Below are 19350 nucleotides of genomic sequence, written 5' to 3'. Positions count from 1 at the left end.
TTTGATAGCCTGGTTCTCTATAGATACGCGTGTCCTATCCCTTCTATTTATGTGCGACTCAGACTCCGCTCTCTATCATTCAATAACAGATTGTACAGCGTAACAAAAAAATGTCACCAGCTCATCCTAGTTCTATGATTGCCTAGTGCCTGTGGCATCTGAAAGCTCGTTTGCTTTTTACTGTGTGCAAATAAAATTATAGTCGTCCAGTTAAAGTCCTTCCTTTTACTGCTTCATTTTCCTTATGCTATATAGTTTTTCGTTTAAAATAAAACTTTTTTTATTGAAAATATTGAATGATTTTCTCTAACGCAGCCCACGGGATCCTAATGTTTTATTTCAGTTTTCTCGTCTCCAAAATTTTTCGGTACAAATTTAGTTTATTTTATTTATTTCCATATTATGAAAATCATCACTGAATTATTCATAGATGATATTCGCTATAAATACAAAATGAAAACTAATAATGAAATATTCATTTTGAATAATAAATACATTTGCTGTAATTTGATCGCCAAACGCTTTATGATCTTTCAAAACGCATTACCAATAGTTTAAATCAATATTTGATGTCAGCGTTTAAGCTCCTATAAAATCTCTATGACTTTCTTGCTAAGAGTTTTGAGGCACACGCGCTTCATACTTTTAATCAAATTTGTAAATTTCCATTAGCCCTTAGCAATACATCTTCGTAGGAGCGAAGTAAGCAGATATCAAGATTTTTTGCCAATCTCTTACCGAATTAATTTATCAGGTTTATACATTTTTAATAATTATTTAAAAGCGTCTCTCCACTTTAATTATGATCGATAAAATTTATTTTTTAAGAAAAAAAAAAAAAAGCTTTTGATAATAAAAATTATACATATATATAGACAAATAAAGAGTAATACTTAATACGTAATACACGATAGTAGGCCTATTCAATTCGACAAGGCATTCGTGACCTTATCATACAAATTTACGAAAATGAAGGGAAAATTATTTACAAATGGGATAATTCCTTGAAATTTTTATTTTGCAGTCTTTTAAATGGAAAATAGTATGCATTGAATTTTTAAAACCATCATCATTTATTTACTCGAAACTTTCTTACATTATTTTTATATAAAATTACTTCATGTTAAATATTTGGCTCAATATTTTTTAATGTGAACTCAGATTCATTGTTAAGACTTTTTAATTATTCACTTTCTATTTAGGTACAGCAGTTAATGGATAGAATCAACCATCAGTCAAGATAACATTTTAGTGTAGGTGTTGGATATTTAAAAACAATAAAAGCAAGGCAAGTTTGTAAGTCAAGTAACGTGTTTGATGTCCACTACAAGAGAGTAACAAAATACTGTTAATTTATTTAGAACAAATGCTCTTTGCTTATATTGCTATAAATATTTATGATTTCGGGACCCTTAACGCTTAAATATAAATAAAAAAAAATATATTTTAGTTACTTATAGAGGGCGCGTGTAGTTTCGCTCAGAAGTGAATAAACGATTCAAAAAATTTTGATGTTATTCCGCCGCCACGAACGTTGCCTTATGTTGACTGAAAGATAAAATTTGAGTTAAGATTTCTGTAAAGTAATACTACATGTATAAAGTTTAAGTATAGCGTGAAAATCAAAAGATGAAATGTTATATTCTTTTAAAAGAGAAGAACTGCGTAGCTAAGCATAAAAAATTTATGCTGCCAATGAGAAGAATGCCACAAATGTAAATATGTGTCGTAAAGGTATGATTTTTCTTAACGATTTCTTTAATCGTAGATGAAATGAGGGACGAAATTTTTACCAACATTCTAACCAAAGACGATCAAAAAGAAGAAGAAGAAATGAAGAAAGGGAATGATATAGAGAAGTGGCCGCAGCCTAATGGGTCTGTGTTATGTTACCGACTGAACATTCACTATGTATGATTTGAAACCACGACCACTTACTCGCAAGTCGCGGTTCTTACCTATTCGGGCACTCTTGCGCATTTGGGAAAGTCTCATGTTGGCAAAGGCATATGCAACATGTACAGATAGGAATTGCGTGGTAAAAGCCCTTTCCCTTTAATCGATCAGTCAGATAACGACATTGATCGAATTGGCTGCAGCCTGGATTTGGTGAAAAGAAAGGACAGAATACAACCTCAAATGTGCCGAGCCTTTTAAGGGATCTTGGGATAATATGATATGGGAATAGTTTTCTTTTTAAGGTGAATACTATGATGTATTTTGGTTTCTTTTTCATTGGGTTTAAGGAACAACCTGTAATACGTGGATTTTGTAATGAAATGCATTTTGGAAATATTTACATATCAGAAAGTGTAGACATTGTAAATACTCACAATTCGAGTGATTTAGCTCTTTATGTTTCGCTCATTTTTCGACCTAATTTGTAGGATTTGGAAGTGGGAAATGGTAGCGTTAGAAAAGTATATTCTTGGAAAGGTTTATCGGTAAAATATGAAAAACAAAATGATCGGTCTACAAGTAGACCCGCCACAGGTGAAGATTGAAAACAAAACCTTTGAAAAAAATTAAATAAGTTAGTTTTATCGAAACCATAACAATATTTCTATCGGCTCTCACACACACCTTCGCAATTAAAATATTTTATGAGCTTAACAGAGATGGTGGGTGTTCAAGATTCGCTTTATCCATGTCACTAATGGCTGTTTTACGTGTTTCGATATTTCTTAGCAAAGCAATGAGGTGTTTAATGATTCCACTTAGCATAATTTTAAAAATGAATTTAGAAATTAACACAAAATATCTTTAACAAACTTGGAAATCAACACTTTTGCAGAAAAATAAATAAAAATTTTTCGAAGATTTTTTATTACTCTTTTGTTTCTTCCATAATAGCGTCAGGAAAATAAAAAAAAAAAATGTTAATCAAAAAAAAAGATTTTCAACCGATAACATATGACATTCAAAGTGGTGTGCGTTTGCTGTTTAGTTCGCCTCTCACCACATAAAAAATAAAAATAAAAAAAAAAACGAAGAGTCATTTAACTAGATCAACACAAGTTTATACTTTTTCTGCTCTTCTTAATAAATACCGGCCACCTTGGTTTTAAATGTCTAAACATAGTCAAAAATCCCATACATTTTACAAGATCTCTCTTTCTCTCATACTTTAGCAATTAATGATATCAGATTACTGCTAAAGTCGTATTGAGGACACAGACCGACACAGCTATCAGCCAACCAGCCACCAGTGGCAACATGCTGTGTTTTAGTCAAACTTAGTAGTTCGAAAATTTGTCAAAATGTCAACGAGAATTTAGTGGAAACAACCTGAGGACATACACATATATATATACATGTACGAAATAAGTTCTTTCGCTTTCCCTTTCTCGTCTCTTTTGTTTCCTTTGTTATATGTACATTGAAAAGAAACAAAAAAAAAAAAAAAATAATAATACAACTTTTCACAGTACATTTGCTGTTGATTTCTTTTATACATACGTACACATGATAAACCACCAAGTTTCAAGCATTTTGTTGTACATTAGTCATGCTCATGCTCAGGCTCAATTAAAGCTCAGAAAATGAAAAAAATAGTAATAACAAAAAACAGCGAAGCCTTTTGAGATGATTTAGTGAAAGTAATTAAAATTATTTAAGAGCATACCTGCTTATAAGCATACTCTTACTCAAATATATCTTTTGAGATAAGATCATAAATTCTAAAGACTTCAACATGATGTTCGTTTTGTTCTTATGTTTTGTAATTTTTACGAAAATTCGCTGTAAATCAAATTGATATATTGATTTTATACCTAAGAAGAGAACAAAAAATATCGTAAAATATTGTAGCGGTTTGATCAAAATATAACGAGAATTTTAGGATTTTTTCAAAAAGTATTTGATATCGAATATTTCTTCGAAAAAATGTTAAAGTTTAAGATACACTCTCTTCGCACCTCTTTGCGCACGATGTTGAGCTCTGACTGAGATGAAATCTCAATTTTATCTATTATTAAAAGACGTCACCTACTCAATGCTCTTTGCCGTTAAGGATTAGAATCGGAGAGGGCAAAAATAATAAGACGGCGGTTTTCTAGCGCCAACAACTAAAAAAAAAAAATGATGTTGTGTTGTGTTGTGTACTATGTAAAAATCGATTCCCAAAATCCATTGCTTCATAGAAATAGTTCGCGAAATAATTTAATTGATGGTCTCCGCTCCTTGGCAAGAAGAACGTAAGCGTGTTTAACTGCTTCACAGAAATCTATAAATTTCCATAAAAGTTGACTATTAGTAGGCGTGTATATATATTAAAAAAAATATTATTATTATTATTGTTTCATAAAAGTTTCGACACCTATTGACTGCTATTATTTCTTAGAAGAGCAATATCGTCTTCGTCTTGTTAATAGTAATTTACCATTTGCATAAGAGTTAAGTGTTGACCTTTGGCGTTTCATAGAAGAAGATAATCCCATGTTTGCGATTCTTGTATTACTTTGTATTCTTGACAGCTAACGTTATGATATGTATTCCAAAATAAATGAAGAAAATTATTTCATTACGTAAGTAGTTTAGGAAAAGGAGGTAGTACTGAAAGGAGAAAGGCAAAAACCAATGCATTTCGATAAAAAACACATTCAAGTGAGTTAACCTATATTCAATATTCAATATTTCTGAACGTATGGACTATCGATTATATATGATAATATAATTTTTTTTTATTACATTGCAACAATCGAAGAAAGGATATAAGTTGCTGCAATTTGTCGCTATTAATTCATTTAGCCACAAACACCATGCCCAACATTTCAAGCATTTTTGAAGAGAGAGCAAACCAATAAGCTTCAAACTCTTTTAGTAAGGATGTAATGGCAAGGAAGGCTTCAGTCCCAAGCCGCACAAAGGAAAATGTAAGAATGAACTTTTGAATCGATACGTTATGATCAATACCTTATGATCAACTTTGTCGAATGATTCCGAAAAATAGGTGCAAATCGTTGGAAAATCTCCAGCCTATTCCAAGGTTTCTGATTTCGGCACAGCATAGCGTACAGGCCGCAATTTTACCCTTCATATCTATGAATTTAATAAATCGCGAGAAACGATTCAAATCCCATATAACAGAAATATTTAAACTAACAAGTCCTACTCCAGGTATTAGAGCCCTGTCTTGCTCTTGATTACAAGGTATAGATGCCGATTAACCCATGATGTTATAGTCTACCTTTTCTGCTTCGAATTGACCTACTAACAAATAGAAAGAATCAACACAATGTACGAAAAAGAGCGGAAAACTCTCCTTACTTTTTAGAAAAAATAATTTTTTTTTTTGTGTTTATGTTTTATTTATTTTCTATTTTTTTTTTTTGTTTTTTTTTCCATGTTTTAATCTAAAAGAAACATTTATTTTACGTTATGTTTTTTATATCCACCACTCGAAGTTTACGTTACAAGCTAAAATTCTTTTTAACACTTTTGTTCTTACCGTCTTATTTATAGAACATATGATCTTCATCAAGTTATTATCTATGATTGATGCGTATTTCTTAGAACTTTTCGCATTTATTTTATGATTTATTAATAGATTGTTTCTAACAGAATTTGGATAACTATTGCTTTTATAAACTTGATTGACTTCATAGTTGAAGAGATCTTTGTTTAATTTCATTTTAGAAAAGTGCGCTAACTTTTGTAATCAACTGAATCTAGTTGTAGTAGGACATTAAGAATATTCATCATCAAAAAGTATTTTGGGCTTTATATGCAAGTAGCCAGAAAGTTGATTTGATTAGACTTTGATTCGCGAAGGCCGTGAATACTATAGCGGAAAGAAGGATGCTGCAAATTCATGTTGCACTGATTCGCACTTTATCAACAGCTCTCCCCCTGAACAACTCTGTTTCAGGGAAAATCGAAAGACTTGAAAATAAATCTAAGCAATAATTGGATAAGGTTAAGATTAGCTGATTCGAGGCATACGGTAAATGTTGTTCTTGATCATTAAATGACAAAATCTTTCGAATTGAAATGTCTTCTCTATTCAAAGTAATAATCTAATATTTATTTGAATACAAAAATAAAAATGCTTGCTCTTGCTTATTATTGTATAATAAAGTTCAAATCCTTCGGTGTCTCCTAAATACTAGAGGGTGTAACTGGAAAATGTTAATAAATAATTTCAAAAATATTAATATAAATATTTAAAATATGCAAAGTAATTTCTAAAAAAAAAACCTTACATCTTCAACGAGACTTCAAACGAATTGCAAGAGGCGGCTCTTGGACGTTTCCCTTTTTGAGGTTATGTCATGACATTTTAACTTATTAAAGACATTGTAAATATGTTTAGTGGAAATTCATCCTTCATTCATTAGCTACACTACAACACATTAACGGTTTCTCGCAATTATTACAGGAAATAAGTATTTGAAGGTGTCCCGACTCTATGCAGGAGTTTCTAGTAATTCAAATAATCTTGAGAGAAATAAAAAGATCTTGAATAAGGCCGTTCCTTTGTTAAGAAATTCTTTTAATAAAAGGGCCAAATTATCACGAAAGGATTCATTTATGAAATATCAAAAATAATATTTGCATTAATGAATAGATAGGGATAGAAAGTATAGATTTGCAAGAAATTGAATGCAGATCGAAAGTTTTTGCATTTTGGTGGGTGGTGAATATTGAAAATTCGTTTAAGAACGAATTTAGTTTGTCTTATTTGAATATGTGCCAAGTTTATATTAATCACTAAAGTAATTGAATATATTTACAAAGAGTTATGATTTTAATACATATCACTATTACTATTTTAAGCTTAGTCTGAAAATACATTTCTTCAACTTTGAAAAAGAAAGCTATTCCTGTAGGTTTTAAAATTTCCATTTTTTTTTAGATTTGTTTGAGATTTTTTTTATTGTTTTTGTAAATAGTTAAATTTTTCTTTGGTTTTAAAAGCGAGTTTTTTTTTTATTTTTTACTTTTAATATGCTCTGTTTTTTGTTTTTTTTAAATGGCAAATGGAAGGAACCATGGACGACTCTCTATACAATGGTATATCTCCATTACATGTATAATAATATATTTATATAAAGTCCAATATGTATCGCTGATTACAACTGATCATATTCGCAAATAATAAAAAAGAAATTCTAAAATACAGCCAATCTTTTATTCTGTCTCGTTTGCCTATAGGTGCAACAAAAAATTTAATATCTCGCATGTAATATTTTTTCTCATTTGCTGTCGACTCTCTACTAATCTAACCTACGCATGATTTGAGAATAAAACTAAATCTTTTTTTTTCAAAATCTTATTTTAACTATAGTACTACAGATTTTTAGATTTTCCTACTTTCCTATTCAGCTGTTAAGTTTTAAGTTGTTTTTCTTGTTTTTTTTTTTTTTTTTTTTTTTGTTTGTAAAATATTTTATTATTTAATAATGTTGTAAAATAGTTCCTTTTTAAATGTAAATATTTTTAACTTTTTCGTTTGTATATTAAGTCACTTTGATTTTTTTTTTCTTTTTTTCTTTTTAGCTTTTAGTTCTTCTCCTGTTTTTCTGTGAATTTTATACTGCTTTTTACTTTTAAGAACTTTGAAGAAGTTTAAAGAAGTTTGCGAGTCAAAAGTATAAAAATATTGAATAGATTTGAAGTATAAAATGTACTTTGACAAAAATGATATTATATTTTCTTTCAAATATTTTACATATTTGCATACATTAGTTAGTAGGAAGCAAGAATAAGTTTTCTTTCATCAGATATCATATCGCTATCTATTGCTCGAAGGAAACTTATTCTTTCTGTTTCGTTTATAGAAATAACGTTCGTTAGGCAGAAGGGGTCGTCGATTTTCTTCGGACAATCATTGACTTTTTATGTTTCACAGAAGACGATTACATTTTTCCTTTCTTTAGTTAGGTGAAAAGAAAAGAGACCGCGGAAAGCCGATTAGAGGGAAGTTTTTCGTTTTCGACTGCTTTATGGTAATAAACAGGTTTGCTGTTTCGTACAAGGACATCATTATATTCATTTGCTTCGCAGAAATGTATTGCATGTCGATCATTGGCATGCATCTCTTCACAGAGGAATGTTTATCACACGCACTCATTTCTTCTCGTTTCTTAGTAGTTTCGATTATTGGCTTCTATAGTTTCGTCTTTTACTGGTCCGTAAGTGTCAATTACTTTCGTAAAAGTTAACTATTGTTTGTCGTATATCTGTCGTTTTGTAGAAGAAGATTGAAGATTCTATTACTCATTGAGATACTTTATGTCGACAAAAGTTGATGTTATGGTTCTTCCCGTTTCGTCGATGAGACTAATCGTCTTCTATTGCTTCTCATAGAAATGTATTATTATAAAAGACCTGGGTCGTCCCGATACCATTTATAATTTTAAAGAGGATTATTTATTGAAAACATCTACCACTGAGGGCACTCTCATCTATTATTACTTAGTAAAAATTTGATTTTTTTTAAAGTCTTCAAAAATTTGTGCTTCGACGGTAAATCGAATTAAAAATATTTCATATTTTAGAAATTAACCCTTGTGTATGGTACGTATGTATGTATAATATACGACGAATCCTTCTCTCTTGTGCTGGGGGATTATTTACAATGCTTGAATGAATTCGAGGTTATTTAAATTCATTTTTACTTTCTATGCGTTTTAAAAGCTGCCTGATGCCGGATGTTGATTTTGTAGATGCTGGGGCTGATGATGATATTGCGATTGTTGTTGTTGTTGTTGTTGTTGCTGTTGTAAGTGTGCAGCTGCGGCCGCTAGTAATGCTGAGGAAGTTGTGCTAGCTGTTGCCGTTGTTGTTGTAATTGCTGATGATACCGCACTCGAACCTGTAGTTACTAATGCCAAAGAAGCTAATGACGTGGCTGTTGTTGTTGATGATGTAGGTGGCGATTTCAAAGTGGGTGGTTTAATATCTTCAATTTTTATTAATTGTTCGATGGGTATCAAAGATAATTCACCGCCCGGTTGTGGTAATGGTGGCAATTTTGCTAAAGCCTTTACAATATGGGAAAAACGAGAGTAAAGATGCCATAATATATGGAAAAACCTTCAAATCGTTTACCTTGGCATGCTCTACAGCAATGGCAGCTGCTTTTTCTGCCTCCCTTTGCCGACGTTCTTTAAGTTTTAATGAAAATATTGCTACGGAACGGGCACTTTTAACTAGCTTTTGTTTTAGGCGGGATTTCTTAGCAGCCAGTTCAGCCGCTGCTTAACGAGCAAGAATATAGATGAGAGATCAATTTGATCCAATTTTTTAATATCTAGTCTCTTACCTTTTGTTTCATCATCGGTACATCCACCTGGGGTAGTAGCACTTCCGCTACCTGATTTTGTTGTTGTGCTTACTTGTTGTTGTTGTTGTTGTTGCGAGGTTGATGGCTGCTCTTTATCCGTAGATTGTTGCTGCTGTAAAAAGTTAGATGAGGAAGTGGGCATACTGCTTACACTAGCTCGTGCAATTTCGGTTCTGTTAACCGCGCCCGTTACACTGACGCCACCCCCTGACGAGGATGATGACGAGGGCGCTATATGTGCCGAAGTGTGAGATTGTTGTGCAATTGCTGCCGTTGTTAATGGAGACGTGTGTTGCTGCTGTTGCTGTGTGATTTGTTGTGGTGCTTTCATGGTCACGTTACTCCAAGAAGGTGCCGGCTTCAAAATATCCATTGTGTCTGTAGTGCTTTTAAGCTCCTTTTTATTCGTATCATATTGCATTTACATACGTACATATAAATTATACATACGCACGCAATATTGTATGATGCAAGGATAGAATGCGTTAGAGTGTGCAAAATAGCAGTTTGATCGAAAAATTTATTGTATTTAGCAGTGCACAGTGCATAAAAATTATGGATTTGTGTGAGTAGTGTTTATTTATTATAGAATTTTTTGCGATTTAGTGCACAAGAATTTTGATTTGTTATTTGCATTAATCGGTTATTAATCCGTTGTTTGCGTTATTTACATAAATTACATTAGCATACAATGTATCGATGGCAATCGTTTTGTAATAAGATTTCCGTACCCATCAATAAAAAAATGTTTAATAAATGCAAAAACATATTTATTAACATACGAAGGGGAAAGAGAAAATTGATTAAAATTTCAATTTTTTTCATGCAAATTTTTAAAGACAAGTCATTATTGCAAATAATATTTATATACATAGATCGGGCTTTTCGATTTTATTCCAAAAATTTTTCACAAAAACAATACGGAAACGTTCGCATAGATATATCTTTAATAACTAACTATGAAACGATAACAATATACTACATTAATTGTTCCTTTTGCATCTTCGAAATGTATTCAACATAGAATTAAAAGGATTGATACGTTCTTTTACACAAGGGCAATATTCTGAGTCGAATTATGCGTTCGCCTAATTGCGCCTAAGTGCGGTTCGAATGTTCGTGGACGTGGAAAATTGTAATAAAAAGTTGTACCTTAACCTACATATTTTTAATTTATGAGCATAGCTGCAATTGAAAATGTGCATGATCCGCTTCAGAGCCACCACGAAGAAAGTTTATCGATTATCGGTTTAAAATCTGGGATAAAAGTTTCCTTGGCCTATGTAAAAGTATAATATAAGATTGGTATATGTAAGTAAGTATATTATACATATAGTAAGTAAAGCAAACATTACGTGGCATGTTTTTAGCAAAAATTCAAACATTTTATTCGTATAACTCGAATGAAAGTTATTAAATCAAGTGTGCCATTTTGATCGATAACCTTTGCTAACTCTATAGAAATTCCGAGATTTCCTGGCGAAAAACTAAATCAACTGACATTCATAGGCTTCTTTTGAAGTCAGCTCTACGCCATTACCGAATTTTCCAGAGCAACAGGCCCACCATTCGATAGACTCTTCAAAACTCAAAACCGATTCATCTCAACTTTTGCTAAATCATTATTTATATCCATTGCACGTTTTAATCGCATTTGATAGCCGAGAATGGTATTATTCGGCTGTGCAAATTGGAGCCGCATTGTTGTAATAGATTATCCACTTTTTACTGCCCATTATCAATCTCTTCATTTTGCTTCAGCATTTACTTCAGTAGCGATACATGGGACATGGAAATGCAGTTTATTGAATTTTTTTCCCTTAATTCGTGTGATACCTCTCATATAAATGATTTTATAGTCAATGTTTAGTTCTGCAGCGATGTCATTATTTTAAGTACCGGTCTTCGTCAACTCGATGTTATTAATAATCTTTCGAGTGATGCGGGACACCTCATAGATACAGAAATCTTCCTAGATATAAAAATTTGAAAACGGGCAAACATTTTACGTGCTGCTGCTGGTTCCAATAGAGCATTTCCTCTGTAAATCATAATCTTTCTGAAAAATCTGCCGAACGTTTATTCCGCATTTGCTTCAATTAAAACCGCAATTTTCTGATTAAGCAGATAATGATGGAGATGTGTTCGATTAATGCTATTACAATCTTTCAACTTTCTTTTGGTCCGCATTAGTTGGAAAAAGACAATTATTATTATTTATATATTTGGCCAGGGAAATAAATTCTAAGATTAAAGTTTTAAAGCAATAGTACATCAAAGGCATTGTTTAAAAACATACCGTAGTCGAGATATGAACCCACGACCATTGAGTTGTTAGGTGAAAAAAAAAACACAATCAATATTCGGTTCTAGCAGAGCAATATAAATTTACGATTTGGTCTTTTTGCCAAACCCAGTAAAGTTGGTTTTAGGTATCTTATTAATGGAAGATACGCTTGCAAATTGTCGGATAAGTCAACTAATGTTGTATAATATTAGAAAATAATGCACATTTTCGTGCAAATCATTCAATAAGTTTCTGATGTGACATATCTATGACAGACCCATACGGTTTCACGATAACGCCACCCTCGAAACAATACATGTCAAAATTTTGTGACGTTCCGACCGTTAGTTTACAGGCTGGAGCTGTTTTAGTGACAACGCTTTTTTGGTCGCTCTGAGTGGCTTTCCCGGGTTGCTTCTCGTCCGGCTGGAGCATAGTGATGAACCCTCTGTCAGACATCTTTTGAAAAAATCTCATTTATTTCATCTAAATAGCATAAAACACTCTTCTGAATCCTCAACATGTTGTTGTCAACAGTAATGGCCAACGTTCAAGCAAAATGGTAAATACACTGCTTTCTTGTGTCTTTAGAACAACAACTGCATTTTTCGGCCTTCCAAAACAATGCTGTACACTTTTTTCATGTTTTCTGAAACAACTACCGATTTCGGTGTGAACAGAGCGCTAACTGTTATCGGAGTCATCTGGAGTTGTTTAACATCTGTAAACCATAGACAAATTGTCGTTTTCGACGGGGCGAAGATGCCACAGCACTTTTTAAGCCGTTGCTCAGTTTGATTGGTTTTTTTTTGCACTAATAATTGGTGGTTTTTCTAAAAACATTAAATTCAGATTTTGCCATTGTTTCGACAATTACTAGAGTTGCGTCATTGAACTGACTGTAACGTGTAAACTAATGTTCGAAATGTTTTGAAGGCCGTTCTACTATCAACAAACCATATAGGTCCGTCAACAGTGTTACCATATACGTGTCAGACAGGAGATTTATTACGTGATGTTTTGCTTTCATAACTACGGCCTTTGGTTTCACATCAATTCAGCAAAGACGATTAATACTCGATCCTGACAGATTACGAGAAATCCGCATTTTATGGTTAAGAGAATACGATTGATTCTTATGCGCGTTTGTTTGAACTATTTCTACATAAATTTCTATATAAATGTATATATGTATACTTTTCTATATGCACACATATATTCATACTCTTGCGGCCATCACGAGTGTGCCTGTACATAAATAAGCGTAAAACTCGATTAACATTTATTTTTATTGGAATATAGTGAGTTTGCATTTTATGATCACATTTTACAGCTTAAAACTGTCACAAACAAGCTAATGTATAGCCCCGTGAATAATAGGACTCTGCAGCGAATCAATTCGGTGAAGACGACGAATATCCGGAGCCAGTAGAACATATTAAATTCGCGTTTAATGACTATATTCCTCCGAGCAAAGCTTACGATAAAACTGTTAACTATCTGTACCAGAAGACTAGACTAGCTACATGACCACACTCTTCTGGATAACAAGATCTTGATTCTAATTTTCGGTCTTAAGCGAATAAGATAACCTGGTATTCTAATTTCCTTCAGAGAAGATGATTAAGATTTTTAGTAAAATAGGGCGACAAAGCTAATAAAAATTATTGGTTTGAACTGTTTTCAATAAGCTAATGGGAAGCGTGAAAAAGCTTCTTCGTTTATATATGTGACGGCAGGAAACTAGTTTTGTGGTAATAATTTGACAGACCATATATGATATACTTCCCGCAAACCGATTTAAAAAAAAAAAAACAATTAAGAACATCATAGTCGGGCAGCACCGACTATTACACACCCTACACCACTTCACCTAGCACAGTTGTTCGTTCGTTTTGGTAATAATGTACTAAAAGGTTAGCATTAGTTTCATGGAAAGCTATAATTTTCGTGAAAGCTTGCATATTGGAAGATTAGATTTTGCCTTTCGTGATAACGCCTATATGTGTAGGGGTCCAAAAAAACGAACAAACCTACGTAATCCAAATGATGAATTAATTTTCATCATAAAATATTCAAAATTGAGCTTTTTCCGAGGACTTACTGCTTACGAGATATCTTATATGGGGTGTGGCCAAGAAATGTATCCACGTAGTTTCAAATTATGGTCATTTGATTTTTTTTTATTTAATTACTATCATGAACAAATTTTCATCACAAGAAAAATTAACAGTTGTTCCTTTTTGGTATATAAGTGTTTACGTTGCACGACTATCCTTATATGCGGTGGTATCCAAAAAATAGACCTACGTGCGCCAAATTCGTTAAGGTAGCTTTCTTTCTCAATTTGCTATTATGAGCCAATTTTCGTCCTGAGATATAGAAAGTTCGACCTGTTTACCATATGAACATTCAGTTTCCGTAGGAACGGTTATATGAGAAGTTGCCCCAATTGGTCGAAAGTTTTCACACCTGCTCAGAATGCCGAAATAATACTATTTATCCACTTACGTCGCGGAATTTTGAAAATTTGTAGTTTTTTCGATGTAACAACTTTTCAGAATAAGACGTTATATCGGGGAAGTGGTCAAAAAAATGGTCCGACCATTTCCAATACCATTCGTCCTTCGGTCAAAGCACCAAATCAGTGTACCAAATTTCATTAAATTACTTCAAAAATTGCGACCTTGTAGCTTGAACATACACTTACACGAACAGACATTAGACGAACATACAGAAAGACGGACAGAAAGACTTTGCGCGATTTAGAAAATGATTCTGAATCCATCGTCATAATAAAAGGGGGTCTTATCTTAAGCTCTTCTGAGTGCTACATACGTTTGCGCTAATTCAATATATCCTGTACGACAAGTGGTGTAGAATATAATGACTATTAGCGATAGTATTACCGATGCAGTTGTATATGTAAAATGATGTATAATAAATAAATGTAATTTCATGTTTTATGTTATGCATGTAACTACCTTAGCTATGCAATCTATGCTCCTATGCAGATTAATGTTATCGCTGACTTTTAAACGTGACATCCATTCAGGTGCATGAGTTTTTTGTGGATATTTTTCCTGTTTTCAGGTGTTGTAAGGGGTTTTGTACAATAATAACAATACAAAAAAAAAAGGTAATAATTGAATCAGGATAAAAGTGAGATATAGATAATAAATCTTATGAATATTAATTAAATTGTGAGTAAATATTAGAAAAATGAAATGCATGTTATATGAAAGAAACAGAGTTACAAGCGATCATGGAAATTATTTACAAACAAAGATATAAGGGAAAGAGAAATAGGAAGTAAGTGTTAAGAATTAACAGAATGTGTCTTACGCTCATATTTAGATGCATAGTACTCTCGGCAGAGATTTTGCGTGGTTTAAAAGGTGGTATTTCCGATATTTTTGTTGTTGTAGCTGTCGTTAATGGTGGTTGTGGTGGTGGTGGTGGTGGTGATGGCGGTAGTAGTGGTAGTGGAGGTGATGAAGAGGCAAAAATCGGTTGACGGGTACGCTGAGGACTACTGCTAGCACTGCTACCAGTATGTTCAGCTGAATCGCTTGATTTCTTCCGAAATGGCGGTATATCTGGTATATGCATATTTTGTCGGGCATTTAAGGCCAAAGAACTTGTACTGCTTGCCGAACCGCTATATGTTTAATATGAAATCAAACGCAAAACAGCAAATGGGAAAAATGATCAAGTAAAGCGACGGGTGGTTGGGAAAGGGGAGAGAGAGAGAGAGGAAATTACGCAATAATGCAATAAAAATGAATAAAATTGAATAATTTTTTAGTGCAAAAAAAAAGAATCATTTACAAAAATGAACGAAAAAAAGAAGAAGAAGAAAAAAAGGTATGAAAAAAGTGGACAAATTTTAGTACACATTATTAGCCATTTTTGTTTTTGAATAACAAGTTTTATACACTCAAAATATGTTTACATATACATACATACATACATACATACATACATTCATTCAAGCTTTTCTATATATTAATATAAAACTATTATTTAACGCGTCTTTCTAATTTTCGCCAGCAAAGATTTCAAATACTTAATTATCACAAACACTAATGCTACGCAAACATTCAGTTGCAATATTATATTAATTGTTGGAAACAAAACGACTAAAAAAAAAAAAAAACGAGAAAAACTACAACAACATTGGTTTATCGATTAAATTACCCGGTTAAAACGTGCAATCTTTGTTTTGGTATCGAGCTTAAATTACGAAATGAATATCCACGAAATGGAGGAATTTCCAGTATTTTCTTTTTCTGCTTACAACTTTTACATGCGCTATGATACAAAAATTTATATACCAAAAAATATATATATATATATTTTATTTATTTTTTCTTTTTTTAATTTTTAAAAAAAAATTATTTAAAGACTTAATGTATTTTTTTGGTATTTTCAGAGAGAGAGAGAGGCAAAGAGAGAGAGAGAGAAAGAGATAGATAGAGGGAAACGTATTCATACTAAGGCTATTGTGTGAGGATTTCAGAAAAAAGGATGTGTTCACGTGGCAATTTGTATTATAAATATAAAGTGTGAATAGTAGAAAAAGTAAGTGTTATTTTCGACTTTAAAGCCGAATTTTGTTTACCCTCCACCAATATTGAAAGAATTTTCAATTAACTAAATTCTTAATGATTTAAAAACTAACAATACAAACGATCTCACTTGATTGAAACTATGATGGGCAGAGTTAAAAGCAACGTCGATCTTACATCTTTAGTCTTTGAAATTATTAACTGCATTTTCATAGTTTTTTTTTTTTTTTTTGATCATATTTTAGTGGAGGATATCACGAAATTGGTTTTAAGATAAAAAAAATATTTTTAAAAATTATGTTAAAAAAATTAAACAAAGAAAATTAAGTACAAGTGTTGAGAAAAACGAAAAAAAAAAAGAGCAGAGTTTGTGTGAAAACAATTTCACAGCAATAAATTACCACTTACCCACTAAGTCCATGACTTAAATCCTGATTAAGACTCGTTAAAGAGGCTCCACTATTAGGTGGTGTAGACTCATGCAAGGGACGTATCAAAATCGTACTTGTCTAAAAACCATATCAGAGTGAATGCAAAAGGATATTATGATTTTTTCTTACCTGGGAAGGTGGGGAATCCGGTGTTGAATCACGACTCACGAACACGTTTTCCTCAGTTTCGACATTACGCCGTAAACCGTAGCGAGAAATATCATCTAAATAGGATTCATAATTACTTGTCAAATGGCCTGCCTGTTGTTGGTACAAGACATCTACGGATATTTGGCTGTTCAGAGTTTGCTCACTTGTGGTAGTTGCGGCTTCCGTGCTTCTCACATCTTTACCGCTTCTAACTGCTTCCATATTTAAAGTCGACAATTCATGTTCGGCAGGCGTAGACGTAGTACTCGGTGGTGTTGGTGGTGTGGGACGTGGCGAAGTACCTTTGCATTGCATTTCACGACGACAATGTTCAGCTCTGGCGATTTCAGCTGCCAGCCAAGATGGTAACTCAGGCAATAGCCAAGTAAGCGCTGACCGCAAAGCCAACATGATATGCTTCAAAATGAAAAGTAAAAGAAAACAACACCATTACCGTTACTATCACATTGTGTGCTGCATACGGACAACTTCATTATTGTTTACCTCCAAAGTGACAATTAGTATAATGGTTTGTACTGTGGTTAAGCCTGGCCATAAACGTGACACTTGACCGGATAAACCAATTAAGGCGCAATTAACAATGACAGCAGCCAATGATAGTAAACTTAATGCATTTTGCCAGGTACCAATGTTAGCTACACGTTGCCCGAATGGCCTTTGATGAACATGAGCCAATTTGAAAGCATCGGACCTTATTTCCATTAGATTATTAATCAATGCACAAATACCGGCCAATGGAAATGCAGCCGAAAATAAAACTACATAACCCATTTGCACTAACATTTCCAAATGATCGGAAAACGTGCCGTCATACTAAATGAAAGTAAAGAAAACAGATTTAGAAAAGGAACAATTTATAATATTTACCAACTGATGAAAGTAATAAAACATTTCTGAACGATTTACTTTATATAGCGAACTTTCAATTTCCGCTTGGCCAATATTACGTTTACTGGACGCTATCGATATTGAAGAGATTTGTGTTGATACTGATGCAATGGAATCTACTGATTTTTTAGGCATTTGTTTTGATGGTGTACCAACCGTTTGGGGTGTGGACGCAGCACTTCCTGTTTCCGGTGCCGGTTTCTCAGCATTATTACCACCATTTCCATTTGGTGCATGATCAGCCGAATCCAATATAGACCGATTTACACTTTGAGTAGGACTTAGAGCACCCCACATGGTAAAACTGAGTTTAGCTAAACGCCATTGTTCGACGAAATACGGTATTGCAGACTCGCGCAAGTTTCCTATTATCTGACGGGAAATTAGGAGACCAGCTAATTGCTGACATAGTAAGATAAAAGAAAAAAAAGAAAACAAATTATAAAAAGCGAACATATTGGCAGAAATATTCCGGTGTTATTTATAATCGAAGCCCGTAGAATACTGCTTAGATTAAAATTATAAAATGAAACAAACCGCATCATCGAATAATACCCCTTGGCTCAGGTTCAAACCAAAATTGCTTTTAGACTTTTTATAAAATATATATATCATCCCTAAAAAATAGATCAAAGATCCCCCATTGTCTACATACTCTTCATCAGCATAAGATCTTCTGGGAAGATCTGGGACTTTTCGTCCCATCGTTCTTCTATTTATCACTAACAAAAGGTTCCAAAGGTAGGTAGCTCTTAGGGTAGAAAATTATAAGCTACCGATAAGCTAGAGGCAAACCATGAGTCGACAAAAGACGAAGGGTTAGGATTACAGCTAACACCGTCGAGGACGAACACATCCGAGCTAAAGTTCTGATTGGGAATTTGTAGAAAATGTTCACTCAAATCTATGTAAGGGGTCATATAAAAAATCTTTGCGGTTTTTTCTGCGGTTTCGAGCTGCTTTTTGTAGCCTGTTCTTTTCAAATGATTCCAAACTGTCATGTGCTTGACGTTTAGTGCCTTTCCTATTCCTGACAACTTACGTGCCCGTCTTGTTCCGCCAGTTGCGAAATTTCCTCGACCCTTTCAGTGACTGCAAGGTGCACCTTTGATAACGAAATTTACGGAACGGTATCGAGTAAATCGCTCCTGAGTCCTTCGTGCGCTCACAGCGTCCTCACCGTACATTTCGCAAATCTTTCAACATGTTTTTGTATGTGTTACCTTTTTATCGCATAGCGTGTACGTTAGGTCTCACAAGTTAAGCGTTAGAAATAGGCGTGATCGGACCTCACCCACTAAGCAAAACCACACAACCTACGCAAGAAATTGATCTAAAATATGATATAAATGGTTTCCAAACCATTTTGAAACTCGAAGACAAAAGTGGCTTTGATTCACTCACTGGCACCTAGAGTTTAATTTCAGGACTAATTGCTTTTTATCGGCTTTTATTCTTCCCTGAAGTTAATAGAAGTAGCCATTAATCTGATTTCATGGATTGACTTACCTCTTTTAGTTTTTCTTCGTCTCGAAGATAGAATGCTATATAAAATAATGACAAAAAAGAATTCACGAATTGGAAGAGAGCCACTTTAGCTATTAAATGGTTTTCGTATTTGGACTGTAAACGATAGTTTTCTAAAAGAAAAGAGCAAATTAAGGATGTATTAGTTAACGTAAAAAACAACTTTTAACCGTTCAATAGTTTGCT

General features: G+C 33.2%; 1 protein-coding gene across 8 annotated transcripts in view; it reads right to left on the bottom strand.

Moving 5' to 3' along the window:
• Positions 1 to 7487: 7487 nt before the first annotated feature.
• LOC119633184 overlaps positions 7488 to 19350 on the bottom strand; it is a 59473-nt gene continuing 47610 nt past the window's right edge. For 3 of the 8 annotated variants that reach the window (XM_038026559.1, XM_038026561.1, XM_038026560.1), the window contains 11 exons: positions 19147 to 19277; positions 17656 to 18039; positions 17233 to 17562; positions 16708 to 17145; positions 16556 to 16656; positions 15777 to 15890; positions 14922 to 15237; positions 14561 to 14659; positions 9269 to 9686; positions 9055 to 9200; positions 7488 to 8987 (listed from right to left, as the gene is read on the bottom strand). In XM_038026559.1, the coding sequence (XP_037882487.1) occupies positions 8634 to 8987; positions 9055 to 9200; positions 9269 to 9686; positions 14561 to 14659; positions 14922 to 15237; positions 15777 to 15890; positions 16556 to 16656; positions 16708 to 17145; positions 17233 to 17562; positions 17656 to 18039; positions 19147 to 19277 (2831 nt within the window). In that variant the 3' untranslated portion in view covers positions 7488 to 8633. The remainder of the gene's footprint in view (positions 8988 to 9054; positions 9201 to 9268; positions 9687 to 14560; positions 14660 to 14921; positions 15238 to 15776; positions 15891 to 16555; positions 16657 to 16707; positions 17146 to 17232; positions 17563 to 17655; positions 18040 to 19146; positions 19278 to 19350) is intronic. The other 5 variants (XM_038026562.1, XM_038026568.1, XM_038026566.1 and 2 more) reach the window with 4 other exon arrangements.

Source organism: Glossina fuscipes, unplaced genomic scaffold (assembly GCF_014805625.2).
Source record: "Glossina fuscipes isolate IAEA_lab_2018 unplaced genomic scaffold, Yale_Gfus_2 2, whole genome shotgun sequence".
NCBI classification, from domain to species: Eukaryota; Metazoa; Arthropoda; class Insecta; order Diptera; family Glossinidae; genus Glossina; species Glossina fuscipes.
The sequence above is the reverse complement of the archived record's forward strand: the minus strand, read 5'-3'. Positions and strand labels throughout refer to the sequence as shown.